Source organism: Moschus berezovskii, chromosome 21, assembly GCF_049115385.1.
Source record: "Moschus berezovskii isolate FMDL1 chromosome 21, NW_MosBer_1.0, whole genome shotgun sequence".
NCBI lineage: Eukaryota > Metazoa > Chordata > Mammalia > Artiodactyla > Moschidae > Moschus > Moschus berezovskii.
This window is the reverse complement of record NC_142480.1, coordinates 22,616,540-22,631,406: the sequence shown is the minus strand read 5'-3', so window position 1 is coordinate 22,631,406 and position 14,867 is coordinate 22,616,540. Positions and strand designations below refer to the sequence as shown.

The 14,867-nt window shown below is 41.0% G+C and overlaps 1 protein-coding gene across 2 annotated transcripts in view; it reads right to left on the bottom strand.

The window, feature by feature from the left end:
* The window catches only part of SLC25A21 (solute carrier family 25 member 21), a 542,462-nt gene extending 533,105 nt beyond the window's left edge, over window positions 1-9,357 (bottom strand). For both annotated transcript variants that reach the window (XM_088829485.1, XM_088829483.1), the window contains exon 1: window positions 8,783-9,357. In XM_088829485.1, coding sequence (XP_088685611.1) covers window positions 8,783-8,852 — 70 coding nt within the window. In that variant the 5' untranslated portion in view covers window positions 8,853-9,357. The remainder of the gene's footprint in view (window positions 1-8,782) is intronic.
* Window positions 9,358-14,867: the final 5,510 nt, after the last annotated feature.

The window sequence follows — 14,867 nt, the reverse complement described above, 5'->3', positions numbered from 1 at the left end:
CCCCAGAAGCAAGTTCCAAAATAACCCTGTTCATTCTTGACACTCTTCAAAGCATTTTACTCTCTCTCTACAACCGTCCTCCAGGATAATAATTGTAATAATCGCAACAACAGTCACAACAACAAAAACTAAAACCAAAGTTTCCCATAATTGCACTATTTTGATTTTGATAGACTTGATTCATAAATAGGTAAGTTTTCAAGAAATATTAGGGCATTGGCATTTTCCTCTCCTTCTCTCTCTCTCTCTCTCTCACACACACACACACACACACAAAATATGTAAAACTTTGTGGTAACAATTCTATTTTAGGTGTCACTGAATTCTATTGAAACACAGATTTCATTATTCTTTCTCCAAAGTTACATCTTCTCCTTACAACAGTCCGTTCTAGTTTCTACAGACATTCAACTAAGTTTACCATTGTGTCTAACCTAAAGCTACCAGACTCATACAAAGGAAAAGGCTCAAGACAAATCAATATTTTATGCAACTTAAATATCCTCCTTCACAGATAAGCTTGTCCAGTCGGCTCTGGGGTGACTCCAGTGAGTCATTCTAGAGCCTAAGGTGATCGTATAAGGGTTGAATAAATGATAACCTGAGCACCGAGGCTCAGATCATTCCTAATCATTGCTGGTAGGGACTGGCAGAAATGATGTAGCCCCAAAGATGCTGAGCCCCCTGTGGGTAATATGGAGAATTTCATACAAGGGCTAGGGCTGGCACTTAAAGATCTAGCAAAAACAAGAAATGGCCGGTTGCACCAAAGGTAGACTCTGTTTGTTCATCAACACTCAACCTACAGTATTTAACCCAACCGGAATAAAAGAGGCCTCATGAAGGTAGTACTCTGTGTGGGGCTGATAACCTGATCTCATTCTGTATACTACAAGGCAGGGTGGGATAGTGGGTAGGAGTGTAAGCTCTGAAAGCAAAGAGAACAGAGCTTGAGCCTATACTCTGTCACTGGTCTTGAGCAAGTCACTTAATTTCTCAAAGCTTTATTTTCCTCATTGTCAAGAAGTTACAGATTAATACTAATGATTTAAGCCAAGTAAGGATTTTAAGTAAAGCATTGATGTATTGAATACTATACACATAGTAGGTATTCAAGAGCACTGAAGATGTATCTTAGCATTTCCTGTTTGTCTTAATTATTGACTAGATAATTATGTAGGATCCACCCAACCCAAACAAGTACCCAGAGAAGTTCATTTGCAACTTCTTAACAAACAAGAATTAATGAGAAAAACTAGACTCGATGGCATCACAGACTCGATGGACATGAGTTTGAGTGAACTCCGGGAGTTGGTGATGGACAGGGAGGCCTGGCGTGCTGTGGTTCATGGGGTCGCTAAGAGTCGGACACGACCGAGCGACTGAACTGAACTGAACTGAACTGAGACTCAAAATAAGGATGGACACAACTATATAACAAAGGGAAAATGGTATTTGAGGATCTAATCTTTCAAATTTTAGCTCCAAAATATTTTTTAAATCATTAGAATCCACATGACTCTTGATTTCCACATTATTTTTACTGTATAATTTAGAAATTTAAGTCTTCAGGGCACAGAGAAGTTAGAAATACAGATCAGAAAGTTACCTGCACCTGGATAGTACAGAAGCCAAAGAGCAGGGACACAGTAGAGTGGGAATGGGCAGAGAACTCAGAACTCTGCAGATCAACTTTTGAGGAAACAGAAAAAGACAGAGAACCAGCAATTCTTTGTTGCTGGTACACAAGTCATCACAGAACACAAGTGATCATGTATGGAGAAGGGGGTGAAAATCAATAGCAGAGAAAATGTTAAAGAGAAAAATTGGTTACAGATGTGAAATTCCACCAAGATTAGGTAAAATTAGGAATGAAAGCCAGTAGTTAACAGTTCCAGCAAAAAGGTAAATGCAGATATGCCAGTTATAGTGGGTACTCAAAACTGAGTGAGGAACTCTTCACAAAAGTTGACAATGAAAGGAAGAAAAATACAGGACCACAGCTTGAATTTGAGAAACACAATATGAAGAGAAAAAAAAGTCGACTGTTGTGACTTGAACTGTGTCCCCGCCCCTGAAAAGATACATTCAAATCCTAACCCCTAATACCTGAGAATGTGACCTTATTTGGAAATAGCATCTTTGCAAACATAATCAAGTTAAAATGAGGTCATAATGGAATGCAGTGGGCCACAATCCAATGAGTGATGTTCTTATAACAAGAGAGAAATCTGGATACAGACGCTGAGGCAAATAGGGAGAAAGCAATGTGACAACAGTCAAAGAGCACAAGGATGGTGGGCAACGGCCAGAAGCCAGGTGAGAGGCAGACAACAGGTTCTCTCTCAGAGTCCCTGCCCACACTTTGATCTCAGACTTCTAACCTCCAGAACCATGAGACCATGAATTGCTGGTGTTTTGTGCTACCCAGTTTGTGGTACATTGTTCAAACAGCTAGCAAACTAATAAACAAAAACTATTGATAACAATCAAAAGACACAGACCTACTAGAGTATCTGCTGTTGCTACTGTTGTTTAGTCTCTAATTTCTGTCCAACTCTTTGCAACCCCATGAACTGTAGCCCACCAGGCTCCTCTGGCCAAGGAACTTACCAGGCAAGAATATTTATAAGGTGTATAAATCATGGTCACATCAAAATATGGAAATAACTGACACAAACATAATAGTTTAAAAGCAAAAGAAAACCGGTAAGGAAAAAAAGAGTTAAAATCTGGAACAATTATAAAGAATCCTATAGAAGCCCCTTAACCTGGTTTCACTCATTGCCATTTTAAGATACTGCACACTTAAATCATGAAGGTGTTTGAAAATGATTGGTGCATGTCTTTTCAGTTTGGGGTCCTGAAATGAAAGATGATACATAAATTTTAAAAGTGATCAGGGGACTTCCCTGGTGGTGCAGAAGATAAGAATCTGGGCACACAGGTTCCATGCCTGGTCTGGGAAGATTCCACAAGCTGTGGAGCAACTAAGCCCCTATGCCACAACTACTGAGCCTGTGCTCCAGAGCCCTCAAGCCGTAACCATTGAGCCCTCAAGCCACAACTAGAAGCCCTCCCACCTACAGCCTGTGCTCAACAAGAGAAGCCATCACATTACAGTAAGAAGCCCTAGGGAGTGCCCCTAGAGAACACCCAACTATAGAGAGTTGCAAACTAGAGAGCAGCACCCATTTGCCATAAATAGATAAAGCCCATCCAAAGCAATGAAGACCCAACACAGACAAAAAATAAATAAAAATTAAAAGTGATCATGGGCCTCTCAGCCAAAAAACAGGTGGCAGAGAGTGCAGACCTGAATGTATTCATGTCATTTATCAAATGACTACTACAAAAGAAAATATTGTTGCAATAGCAGTTGTCTGATTATTAGAATCCCAGAATACTTATCTTTCTTCAGAGTAGGACCCTAAGAATAATATTCTATGGCTTGGGCTTCTGCTATCTATTCATTAATACAGTCAACAAACATTTCTGAGCACTTACTGTACTATACCTAAAACCCAGCTTCTCAGTGGTCTGAGACACTGCAGTCAAGACAGTGGTGGGACAGAGGGCCAGGGGCTAGGGAGTGAGGAAGGCCCGGTTTAACAAGGTGTATCTAATATGTGTAAAGTTGTTTTATGTTCTTATATCACTTGTGCCCACATACAATACTTACAGTTTTGAAACATGTTTCAGTGAAGGACAGTAAAATAAACCCTCTGAAATGGCCCATGTAATTCATATTTTATTGGCTCTTAAATTCATATTTTTGAGAACTAGATTTTCTTTGAGACAGACTATATTTCAATTAAAACATATCCTTTAAAGGTATTTCATAATTAATTTGAGCAATAGAGTTGCTTCCTCCTATGTGGTTGAAATAAGGGGAATTTTTCCTCCCTAATGACCCAGATAATGGGTTCCAGCCTCCCTTTGATGTGTCATAAAGGCTCACCTGTTTCTCTATAACCTGCTACTTATTATCAAGCAAATGCAGTTTGCCAAATCCTGAATTTCCAAAGGTGCCATTTATCCAAATCACATGTGTATCCCCTTTGCACCCATGCTGAAAAAGAATTCTCCTTGATCAAAATTTTAACCTTGATTACCCCCCCAGTGCATCAGCCCTTTTATTACCAAGTCCAAATTAAAATCCAGAGAACTACTAGTATACACACTGCCTATTAAGGCATTTCTTTTAACTGTATTTTAACTGTTTGGGGTTAGGGTAAGAAAAGGTAGAAATCTTGTGAAAATGGAGATATGTAAGGTATATAAGATTAGGAGATTTGAAATTATTCTACCTTTTTAGTGACCTTTTTGGGTTGAAAGCCTTGAACTCTCTCCCATAAATATAAAGTACATTTTACATATATTCTCAATAGTTTATCTCCCAGGAGCCTATCTATGAATCCCAGGTTTCTCTCCTCCAGAAAGAGTCTCTCGTTTCATTTCTTCATTTGATCCCTTGAAGATGATTAATTAAATAAACTATACAAAGTAGTTGAACTGTGTTTAGTGCAAAACTGGAAAACTTATTTCCGAGATCCTTTGACTAAACAATTTGACTCAAACATCTCCAGCACGATGAACAAAATAAAAACAGTGATTGAAGCTGTGGTAGGATGTTTGCTTACAAGATACAGAGGACTAGGATGGCGCTGGAGAGAAAAAAACAACAGCCTGGAAATCTGGAGAAATAAATCAGGGTTCTGCCAGCATGGTGATCATGTAAAAGACAGATGGAGGAGACACGCCTTAAGAAGAATTCTGAGTGAGACCTGCAGATGTCAAGGAATATGAGTCTCAGATTTGGGGAGGCAGGAGGAGAAGGGTCCTAGTGATGCCACCATGAAGAAAATTCAGTGTGGACAGGATCTAGGTGTGCCCTTCAGGGGGAGCCTGACAGGTCTGGGCAAGAGCAGGGTTTCTCAGGGAGCCAGGGGACTTTGTTAGAGACCTGGGAGAATTGTAAAGTTGAATGCCAGAGCCCTATGAGAACTTGGGTGGAATACCCATTTGAGGGGGCCTAAAAGGCACCCACATGACATGGGAAATAAAAACCCCATAAGCTTTGGAAACACATGAAAGCGCCCACATGGGTCATTCGGGAGAATGGGAAGGTCTGAGATGGAACCATGCTCCTGGATTCAAAGAAGAGATAAAAGAGAAATTTCCCAGAGCCACACTAGGAGCAAACCATGGAATGATGTGGGCCCCAGGGGACTGGGCTCATCTTTGCTCTAGGATACACAAATTATGAATCAGACCACAGGCTAGATTTCAGCTCCTACTTGCTCAAGTGGACAAAGCCCTTTTTCAGTCCACAATGTGCCCTACTGCACATTGAGGCCCTAAATATAATGAGAATTTTCTTTTCACTAAATGATAATCTTGTGCCTATACACATGGAATTATTTGGAGAGAGCAAGATATTATGATGCAGCAGAAAGACTATAAGGATTGTATTTGTAGATAAAAGTTGTTTCAAGGGATGTAAACTAATAAAAGATAGATAATAAAGCATAGCAGACTTGATCTCTCCAACTTTTAAAAATATCTGCCAGTGAGAATAGTATTTTCCTAGTTCCTCTCTTATCCTATTCCTTTAGAAATGATTGCATGCTTGTGCAACCACAGGCAAGTGAATTATGCCCTCTGGGTGTCAGTTTCTTCATTCTGAAGGTGTGGTGAGGATTTAAAATGTTGATACATGTAAAGCTTCACATTGGGTATGACCTTTGTATTTATTCCAGAAATGTTAGCTATTTTTATTACTTGTATCACTCAATGCTAATGAGAATGTTAAAACTGGATGTGGCTTCAAGGCCACCTGGGAGGATTTATGCAGAAAATGATCTTCAAGTCAGGCCTTGAAAATGGGCAGAGTTTCAATAGGTAGAGAAAATTAGGGAAAGACATTCCAGGCATTGGGAATAAAGGTGTAAAAGTATAGGCAGCATTCAAGTATGGTGAGCAGATCTACTGAGCAGAAACCAAATGGAACGTATGGCAGAGGACAGGAAGACAAGACTGAAAGCTAAACTGGCAGCACGCAAGGAAGGAGTACAGAACTTGTTCTCTGTATGGTCAGCAGTGAAAGCCAAGAAAGGTTTAACTTGCAACCGACTTCAATCTGGCTCCAACTCTACGGAATCTCTTTTCGCAAGTCTTCTAAAGCAGTGCTTCTAAAACCTGAAAGAATAGTGACTTGAGGACTTTCCTAAAGCTCAGGTTCTGATATGGTATGTCTGCAATAAGCTTAGCCTGAGGTCCTACATTTTTAACATGCTTCCAAGTACTACGGCTCCTCCTTCCTGCTCAGCCATGGATCACACGTTGAATACTAATCCAGTGGCCTCTTCTCCATCTCATCCTTAACCTCTCTGAAGTGTTAGCCTTGCTGATCTTCCTGAAGCTATCATCACTGGCTTATATTCACTCACCTCAATTTTAGGCTATTACTTGAAGCTGAGAAGGCACACTAGGAGCCTGCTCTGTGCATACTGTCTCAAGCACAGCTTTCATCATGTAAAACAAAATTGCCGTTGGTAACAATATAATAGCTATAGCTACAAACTCAAGACAAGCCTTTAGATATCTATTATCCAAGCAACTACCAGTGCATCATTTGGTCTTTTAAAAGCAAATATTATAAACATCTTTTAACAAAACACACACATATATCATCACAAAAGACACCAAATGCCCATGTCATGATGTGTTTCAACTTCTTTGGAAAATAATTTGCCCTGATATCCTCACCCCTCCCAGTGGGGACTGGCTACAATTGATTGGTACAGTGGTGGGCCCCTGACCAATACTGGATTATTTTGAGTCTCACCCCAGCACTGTACAGTGGAATTCAAAAAAAGCAAGTCAGTCTCCTCTTTCCCTGGTGGCTCAGTAGTAAAGAAACCACCTGCAATGCAGAAGATCCAGAAGACCCAGATTCGATCCCTGGGTAGGGAAGATCCCCTGGAGGAGGTCATGGCAACCCACTCCTGTATCCTGGAGGGCTACAGTCCATGGGGTCGCAAAGAGTTGGACACAACTGAAGCAACTGATCACGCACAAATGCACGTATGAATCACTAGTCACAGGTTAGGATGTTCACCAATTAACTGTATTTCCCTCCTGGGCCAGCTGAGTTTTATTTAATAAGGGTTGTGGACTCTGAATCAAGAAAATCAAGGACGGCTGATAGTCTTGGACATTGTGGAATTTGACCAAAATGGTGAGTAAATTGGTGCAAATTCATTATTACTACCAGGAACAACTAAAAAGTAGAAAGTGGGGGCTCTGACAACATAAGGAATAGGCACAGCACAACCACATATAAGGAATGAATGCCTTGATTGCCATATTGATGAAATGCCATCGTTAGAAAAGTGTCGATTGTAAGTGATACATCTGCTTGTGGTCCTCCTAGATGCAAGGAATGTGTGACAGGATGATAAATAGTCATAATGTGTAACAGTCCTTTATACAAAGTTCAAATTTGTTTGAAAATAAAATTTGCTAGTCAAAGGTAGATATTAAGACATTCAGTCATCTTAATATGATTTACTAGCATTACCATTGGAGAAGGAAATGGCAACCCACTCCAGTGTTCTTGCCTGGAGAATCCCAGGGACAGCGGAGCCTGGTCGGCTGCCGTCCATGGGGTCGCACAGAGTCGGACACGACTGAAGCGACGCAGCAGCAGCAGCAGCAGCAGCAGCATTACCATAATTTATGAAGGGATATTTACATTTATAAAAATGTTTTGGGACTGCCTGGTGGTCCAGTGGCTAAGACTCGGTGCTCCCAATGCAGGGGGCCCAAGTCCCATGCCTGGTCAGGGAATTAGGTTTCACCTGCTGCAACTAATGAACTCCCTTGCTACAAGAAAGATTAAAGATTTGCAAGCAGCAGCTAAGACCCAGAGCAGCTAAATAAATAAATAAGTACTTTTTAAAAAAATGTTTTACGGTGATGAGTGAATTACATAATTATTTTATATATTCGTAATAAAATGTATCACAATTTGTAAGATAAAATTTTCAATCAATTCATAATTTATATTTTAAAATATCTTTAAAAACACTCACATAATGTAACTCGTGTGTTAGTAACTTTCTCTTAGCCACACTTACTAATTATTTCCATGATTAGTTATAACATTTCTTTCTAAAGATTCTTCCCTACAGCATAACTCTCCATATATTACTGTGAGCCTATTATATCAAAGGTGTTTATATGCATCAACATTTTCATTTAATTTTAATATGCTTATTAAGACAGGAATAGCTGCAAGCAAGAAACAGGATGCAATAAGAAAACCTGTGGAGTCCCGAGGCACATACTTTAACGAGGGACGTAGAAACATGTAAGATCTGAGTTAGCTAGGGGAAAAAAGAGGCTATAATGGATAGCACAATAAGTCTAACGCAAACTGGGTCATTTCAAATAGAATAGCCAGCCAGGCTAAAAGACCTCCTCAAAGTGGCAGGCCTCGGGAGTGCTGCCTACCTTGCTTTCCAAGCTAGGAACACAGAAGGCGGGGAACTCAAGAGCGGCCGGCGCGGGCGCCGCGGCGACTTGACCTGGGACACCCGGGGCCCGCCGCCTGATCCCGGTTTTCTTTACTCCCGGGCTCCGCGGGCTCTGAACCCGGAACGCGGAAGACAGAGGAAGAAGGCAAAACCTCTGGTGGGGAGACTTGTCGGAGAGAGGTTTTCGGAACACGCGAAAGGAAAGGCGACTAGCGCCCGGCCGGGCGGGGCGGCCTTACCCGCAGAGCCACCGGCCAGGATCTGCCGAGAAGCCTCGTTCACGAAGCCGACAGAGGGCTTGGCCGACATCTTCGCGAGACAGTGGACCGCGGCGTGGGCTGAGATGCCGGGGCGAGCTCGCCTGCCTCGATGATCTGCGGAGCCTCTCCGGAGCAAGAGAGCCGGGGCTCTGTGGCTTCCTGGGCCGAGTGGCTCCCTGGGGGCGGCAATCCGACAACTGCTCGGAGGCGGCGGGCGGTTTGGACCACAGATTAGCAGCGTGATCTCCGGCGGGTTGAGACCTGCCTGTGGCTTTCCTTCAGGGGCTCCCTTTCCCCACTCCTGTCTCCCTGGGCTCCGAGGAGGACCCAGGGACCCCGGGGTTGGGTTGGTCGACCACAGCGAGTCGGTTTGGTCTCCTAGATTGGCGCTCACGGGTTTCCCTATCGGGAGCCTTCTGCAGAGTTTGTCAAGCTGGACGCTCTGCCTCTGATAACGCAAGTAAAAAAAAGTGACCCTGGCCTAGAACTTCATCGGCAGGGCCCCGGCGACCCTTGCCCTCTGGAAAGCCAGAGCACAGTGCAGTTCTAAAGAACAGGTGACTAAATTCTTTGGAGTTAGTTGTCCTGAAACTGTAGAACTGAAATTGACAGCAAGTAAGTCAAAATAAATCCAATTTACGGTTTTCTTACAATTGAGTTAATGTAGTACTTTTCTAAGAAGTGGTTTTGACTTAAGGGAATTTATCTTATACCTTATCAACTTGAGTTTTATTTACTGAAAGACCAAAGGAAAAGAAAAGGCCTTATTACAAAAAAGTCACTTCTATACCTAATATCCGTGATAATCCGTGTAATGTGTGTATAAGAAAAGCAGCTTCATGTTCCAGTCCTGACCTACTGAATCACAATCTGTGGTATAGGGCTCAGAAAACTGTGTTTGAATAAGTTCTCCAATGATTATTATGTACGCTAAAGTTGGTGAACCACTGACCTAAATGATCAAGGAACATTAAGGAACTCCCAGTATATTCTCTCTATAAAATGATTAATTACTCATACTAGCTTTTTAGGAGAGTTAGCAAAACAGAAATACTAGGAGATATATACTATTTTTAAACCACAAGTTGATGCTATGTAGGAGAGACAAGATTCTCAAATTTTAGGAAAATACCTGCCACACCCCTAACAGGCAGGAAATGATAGGCCTAAAAGGAGGAGAAGCTTTGGAACCCTTAAGTAAGTAAGTGTATACTCAGTCGTATCCGACTCTTTGTGACCCCGTGGACTGAAGCCTACCCGGCTTCTCCGTCCATGGGATTCTCCAGGCAAGAATACTGGAGTGGGTTACCATTTCCTTCTCCAGGGGATCTTCCCGACCCAGGGATCGAACCCGGGTCTCCCACATTGGAGGCAGACGCTTTTACCTCTGAGCCAACAGTATTCAGTACTATTCAGTTTGAACCATATACAACTGCTATTTTTGAAGGCTACTGAATATCAGTATATGTAACAAGGTTCAACTTAATATATATGATTTCCAATTAAATGTACAAAATACAGTAATTGGTTTTATATTTTGTCTTTATTTCTTAGGTTGAGCTATTAAAAGCTGATAATAATGAAAGCAATTGGAGAGACTTATTACTTCTGTAGTCAGATATGCAAAAACAAATTTTCTCATATTTGATTAAAATTACCTAGGTTGAAATGCTTACCAATAGTTTTCAGAAATATTTGCTATTTAGATACAGTAAAAGCTTTTAAGCAATGTTTCAATTACTAATTAAATATGAGGCCTTAAGTATAACATAGAATCACTTACTAACTCAGTAAATACTTAGAACCTATTATATACTAAGCACTAAAGTCAGAATTTCAGAGCTCAGAGAGAATATTTCCCTCATTTTCCATTGAGGAAACTAAGTTTCCCAAGATCACACCATAAGTTATTGGTATCCGTTCCGTTCCGTCACTCAGTCGTGTCCGACTCTATGCGACCCCATGGACTGTAGCCTACCAGGCTTCTCCGTCCATGGGATTCTCCAGGCAAGAATACTTGAGTGGGTTACCGTTTCCTTCTCCAGGGGATCTTCCCGACCCAGGGATCAAACCCGGGTCTCCCACATTGGAGGCAGACGCTTTAACCTCTGAGCCACCAGGGAAGCCCAATATAGCTGGATTCAATTCCAGGATTCCTTCTTCTAAGAGCCATGGGATTATAGATTTAAATGTTAATCACAGGCCAAATTACCTTTGGTCATACTGAAACCTAATTAAATGCTACCAAAATTAATTTTGTATATAAGTAGATAATTTTTTTCAATTAAAGAAATTTTTTGGATTATTACATACTATTAAACCCCAAGGCACACAGGGAAGCAAATTCTACATTCATTCATGGAGAGTTTTCTGTGTGTCAGCATTATGCTCTGGCAATATTACAGTTAAAATCCCCCCTAGAGTATATAATCTAATGAAAGAGATCACACCATGTTGCAATGTAAATAAATTTTTCCCTTCCCTAGATTATTTCAGGAAATACAGCAGTACTCTCAGGTCAAGATTTATAGCCTTTTGACATCATTCATCATTTCCATGAATATCTTTTTTTTTCATAAATATCTTAATCTATGAATATTTTAACCTGAGGAGGTAGATGCAAGTTTGAGGTCTTGCATCAGACCTCAATCTTTCAGGATCCCAATGATTCAGTCAGAAGACTCCCAGATTCTCTCTTTCCAAATACCCTTTTAGAAAATTGATATCTCTTTTTAACCTCTCTGCACTGGAACAGATTTCTTTGAGTAAAAAAAGCAAGACCTGATATCACAGGTGGTCTAATCCTATATCTCTAGATGAGCGGAGAAGATAGGACGTGGGATAAGAACATTCTGGGCTTAGGAATCAACCAGTGGTAATCCACAGTCAACAAGTACCCACTGTGCTCAGAGCTCTGAATATGGGGCATAGCTCTTCAGTTCAGTTCAGTGGCTCAGTCATGTCTGACTCTTTGTGACCCCATGAATCACAGCACGCTAGGCCTCCCAGTCCATCACCAACTCCTGGAGTTCACCCAAACTCATGTGCATCGAGTTGGTGATGCCATCCAGCCATCTCATCCTCTGTAGTTCCCTTCTCCTCCTACCCCCAATCCCTCCCAGCATCAGGGTCTTTACCAATGAGTCAAATCTTTGCATGAGGTGGCCAAAGTATTGGAGTTTCAGCTTTACCATCAGTCCTTCCAATGAACACCCAGGACTGATCTCCTCTAGGATGGACTGGTTGGATCTCCTTGCAGTCCAAGGGACTTGCAAGAGTCTTCTCCAGCACCACAGTTCAAAAGCATCAATTCTTCGGCCATCAGCTTTCTTCACAGTCCAACTCTCACATCCACACATGACCACTGGAAAAACCATAGCCTTGACTAGACGGACCTTTGTTGGCAAAGTAATATCTCTGCTTTTTAATATGCTAGCTAGGTTGGTCATAACTTTCCAAGGAGTAAGTGTCTCTTAATTTCATGGCTGCAATCACCATCTGCAGTGATTTTGAAGCCCCCCAAAATAAAATCTGACACTGTTTCCACTGTTTCCCCATCTATTTCCCATGAAGTGATGGGACTGGATGCCATGATCCTAGTTTTCTGAATGTTGAGCTTTAAGCCAACTTTTTCACTCTCCTCTTTCACTTTCATCAAGAGGCTTTTGAGTTCCTCTTCACTTTCTGCCATAAGGGTGATGTCATCTGCATATCTGAGGTTATTGATATTTCCCCCGGCAATCTTGATTCCAGCTTGTGCTTCTTCCAGCCCAGCATTTCTCATGACGTACTCTGCATATAAGTTAAATAAGCAGGGTGACAATATACAGCCTTGACGTACTCTTTTCCCGATTTGGAACTAGTCTGTTGTTCCATGTCCAGTTCTTACTGTTGCTTCCTGACCTGCATATAGGTTTCTCAAGAGGTAGGTCAGGTGGTCTGATATTCCCATTTCTTTCAGAATTTTCCACAGTTTATTGTGATCCACACAAAGGCTTTGGCATAGTCAATAAAGTAGAAATAGATATTTTTCTGGAAATCTTTTGCTTTTTCGATGATCCAACAGATGTTGGCAATTTGATCTCTGGTTCCTCTGCCTTTCCTAAAACCATCTTGAACATCTGGAAGTTCACAGTTCACATATTGCAGAAGCCTAGCTTGGAGAATTTTGAGCATTACTTTACTAGCGTGTGAGATGAGTGCATATCTCTTACTCTTCAGTTCAGTTCAGTTCAGTCGCTCAGTCATGTCCGACTCTTTAGAATGGACTGGTTGGATCTCCTTGCATGGAGATCAATCCTGGGTGTTCATTGGAAGGACTGATGCTAAAGCTGAAACTCCAATACTTTGGCCACCTCATGCAACGAGTTGACTCACTGGAAAAGACTCTGATGCTGGGAAAGGTTGGGGGCGGGAGGAGAAGGGGACGACGGAGAATGAGATGGCTGGATGGCAACACCGACTCTGTGGACATGAGTTTGAGTGAACTCCGGGAGTTGGTGATGGACAGGGAGGCCTGGCGTGCTGTGATTCATGGGGTCGCAAATGTTAGGTATTGTCAAAGAATGTTAAAACTACTGCACAATTGCACTCATCTCACACACTAGTACATTAATGCTCAAAATTCTTCAAGCCAGACTTCTACAGTACGTGAACTATGAAGTTCCAGTTGTTCAAGCTGGATTTAGAAAGGGCAGAGGAACCAGAGATCAAATTACCAACATCTGCAGGAACTCTCTTGCTTTTTCGATGAAAATTGTTACATCTTGTGGGTGAATTGACACTTTTATTATTAATGTCCATCTTTGTCTCTTGTGACAGTTTCTGTCTTAAAGCTATTTTATCAGACAGAAGTTGGCCATTCCTACTCTCTGCAAGTTCTGATTGTATGCAGTATCTTTTCTCTTCCTTTCACTTTTATGTTTCCTTAGCTCTAAAAGGAGTCTCTTGTAGGCAACATATAGTTGATCTTGTTTCCTCATCCATTTAGCCAATATACATATTTGAATATACATTAACGTTTAAAGTAATTACTGACAGGATAAGATTTACTATTGCCATTTTCTTAGCTGCTTTTTGTATGCTGTGTAGTTTTTCTTCCTATTCTTTATTGTTGTCATTTAAAAATTTTTAATCAATGGATTTTTTATAGTAAACTTCCGATTCCTTTCTCATTATGCATATGAATATATAGAATATATTTTCCTTTGGTTACATCTGTCCTACCCTTTATGTTGATGACACACACATAAAAGATAAGTTTTTATGTTCCAAATCCATAAACAGATTTGTAGTTTTCATGCTTTTATGTTTTAAATTTTATACATTTAAAAGCGATTCATGCATATAGATTACAAATACTGTAGAATTCTATATTTGTCTATAAATTTACCTTTACCATGGAGCTTTATTTTTTCTTATGGTTTTGTATTGCTTTTTACCATTCTTTCAACTTGATGAGTTCCCTTCAGCATTTTTTGTAGGGCAGGAGAAATGGTGATGAACGCCTATAGATTTACTTTATCTGGAAAAATCTTTTTTTCTTCTTGTTATTTAAACAGATTTTTGCAGAACGTAGTATTCTTGATTGGCCATTTTTTTCTTTTGGCACTTTGAATACATCATCCCACTCCCTTCTAACCTGAAGTTTCAGCTGAGAAATGTGCTTATAATCTCATAAAAAGCTCCTTTGTACATGACAAATTGTTTTTTCTCATTTTCAAGATTCACATTTTGTCTCAGATTTTTGATAGTTTGTGTGTCTCAGTACAAGTCTCATCAGAATTTTTGAGGCTCCTGAATTTTATGTCAGTTTCTCTCCTCAGATTTGGTGAGTTTACAGTCAATTCAAACAGGCTCTCTGCCCTCTTTTTCTTTTCCTTCTGGGACTCTCATTATGCTTATGTTGTTTCACATGATGGTGTTCCATAAATCCCTTGCTACTGCTACTTCTGCTAAGTTGCTTTTGTCGTGTCTGACTCTGTGCAACCCCATAGACGGCAGCCCACCAGGCTCCCCCGTCCCTGGGATTCTCCAGGCAACAACACTGGAGTGGGCTGCCATT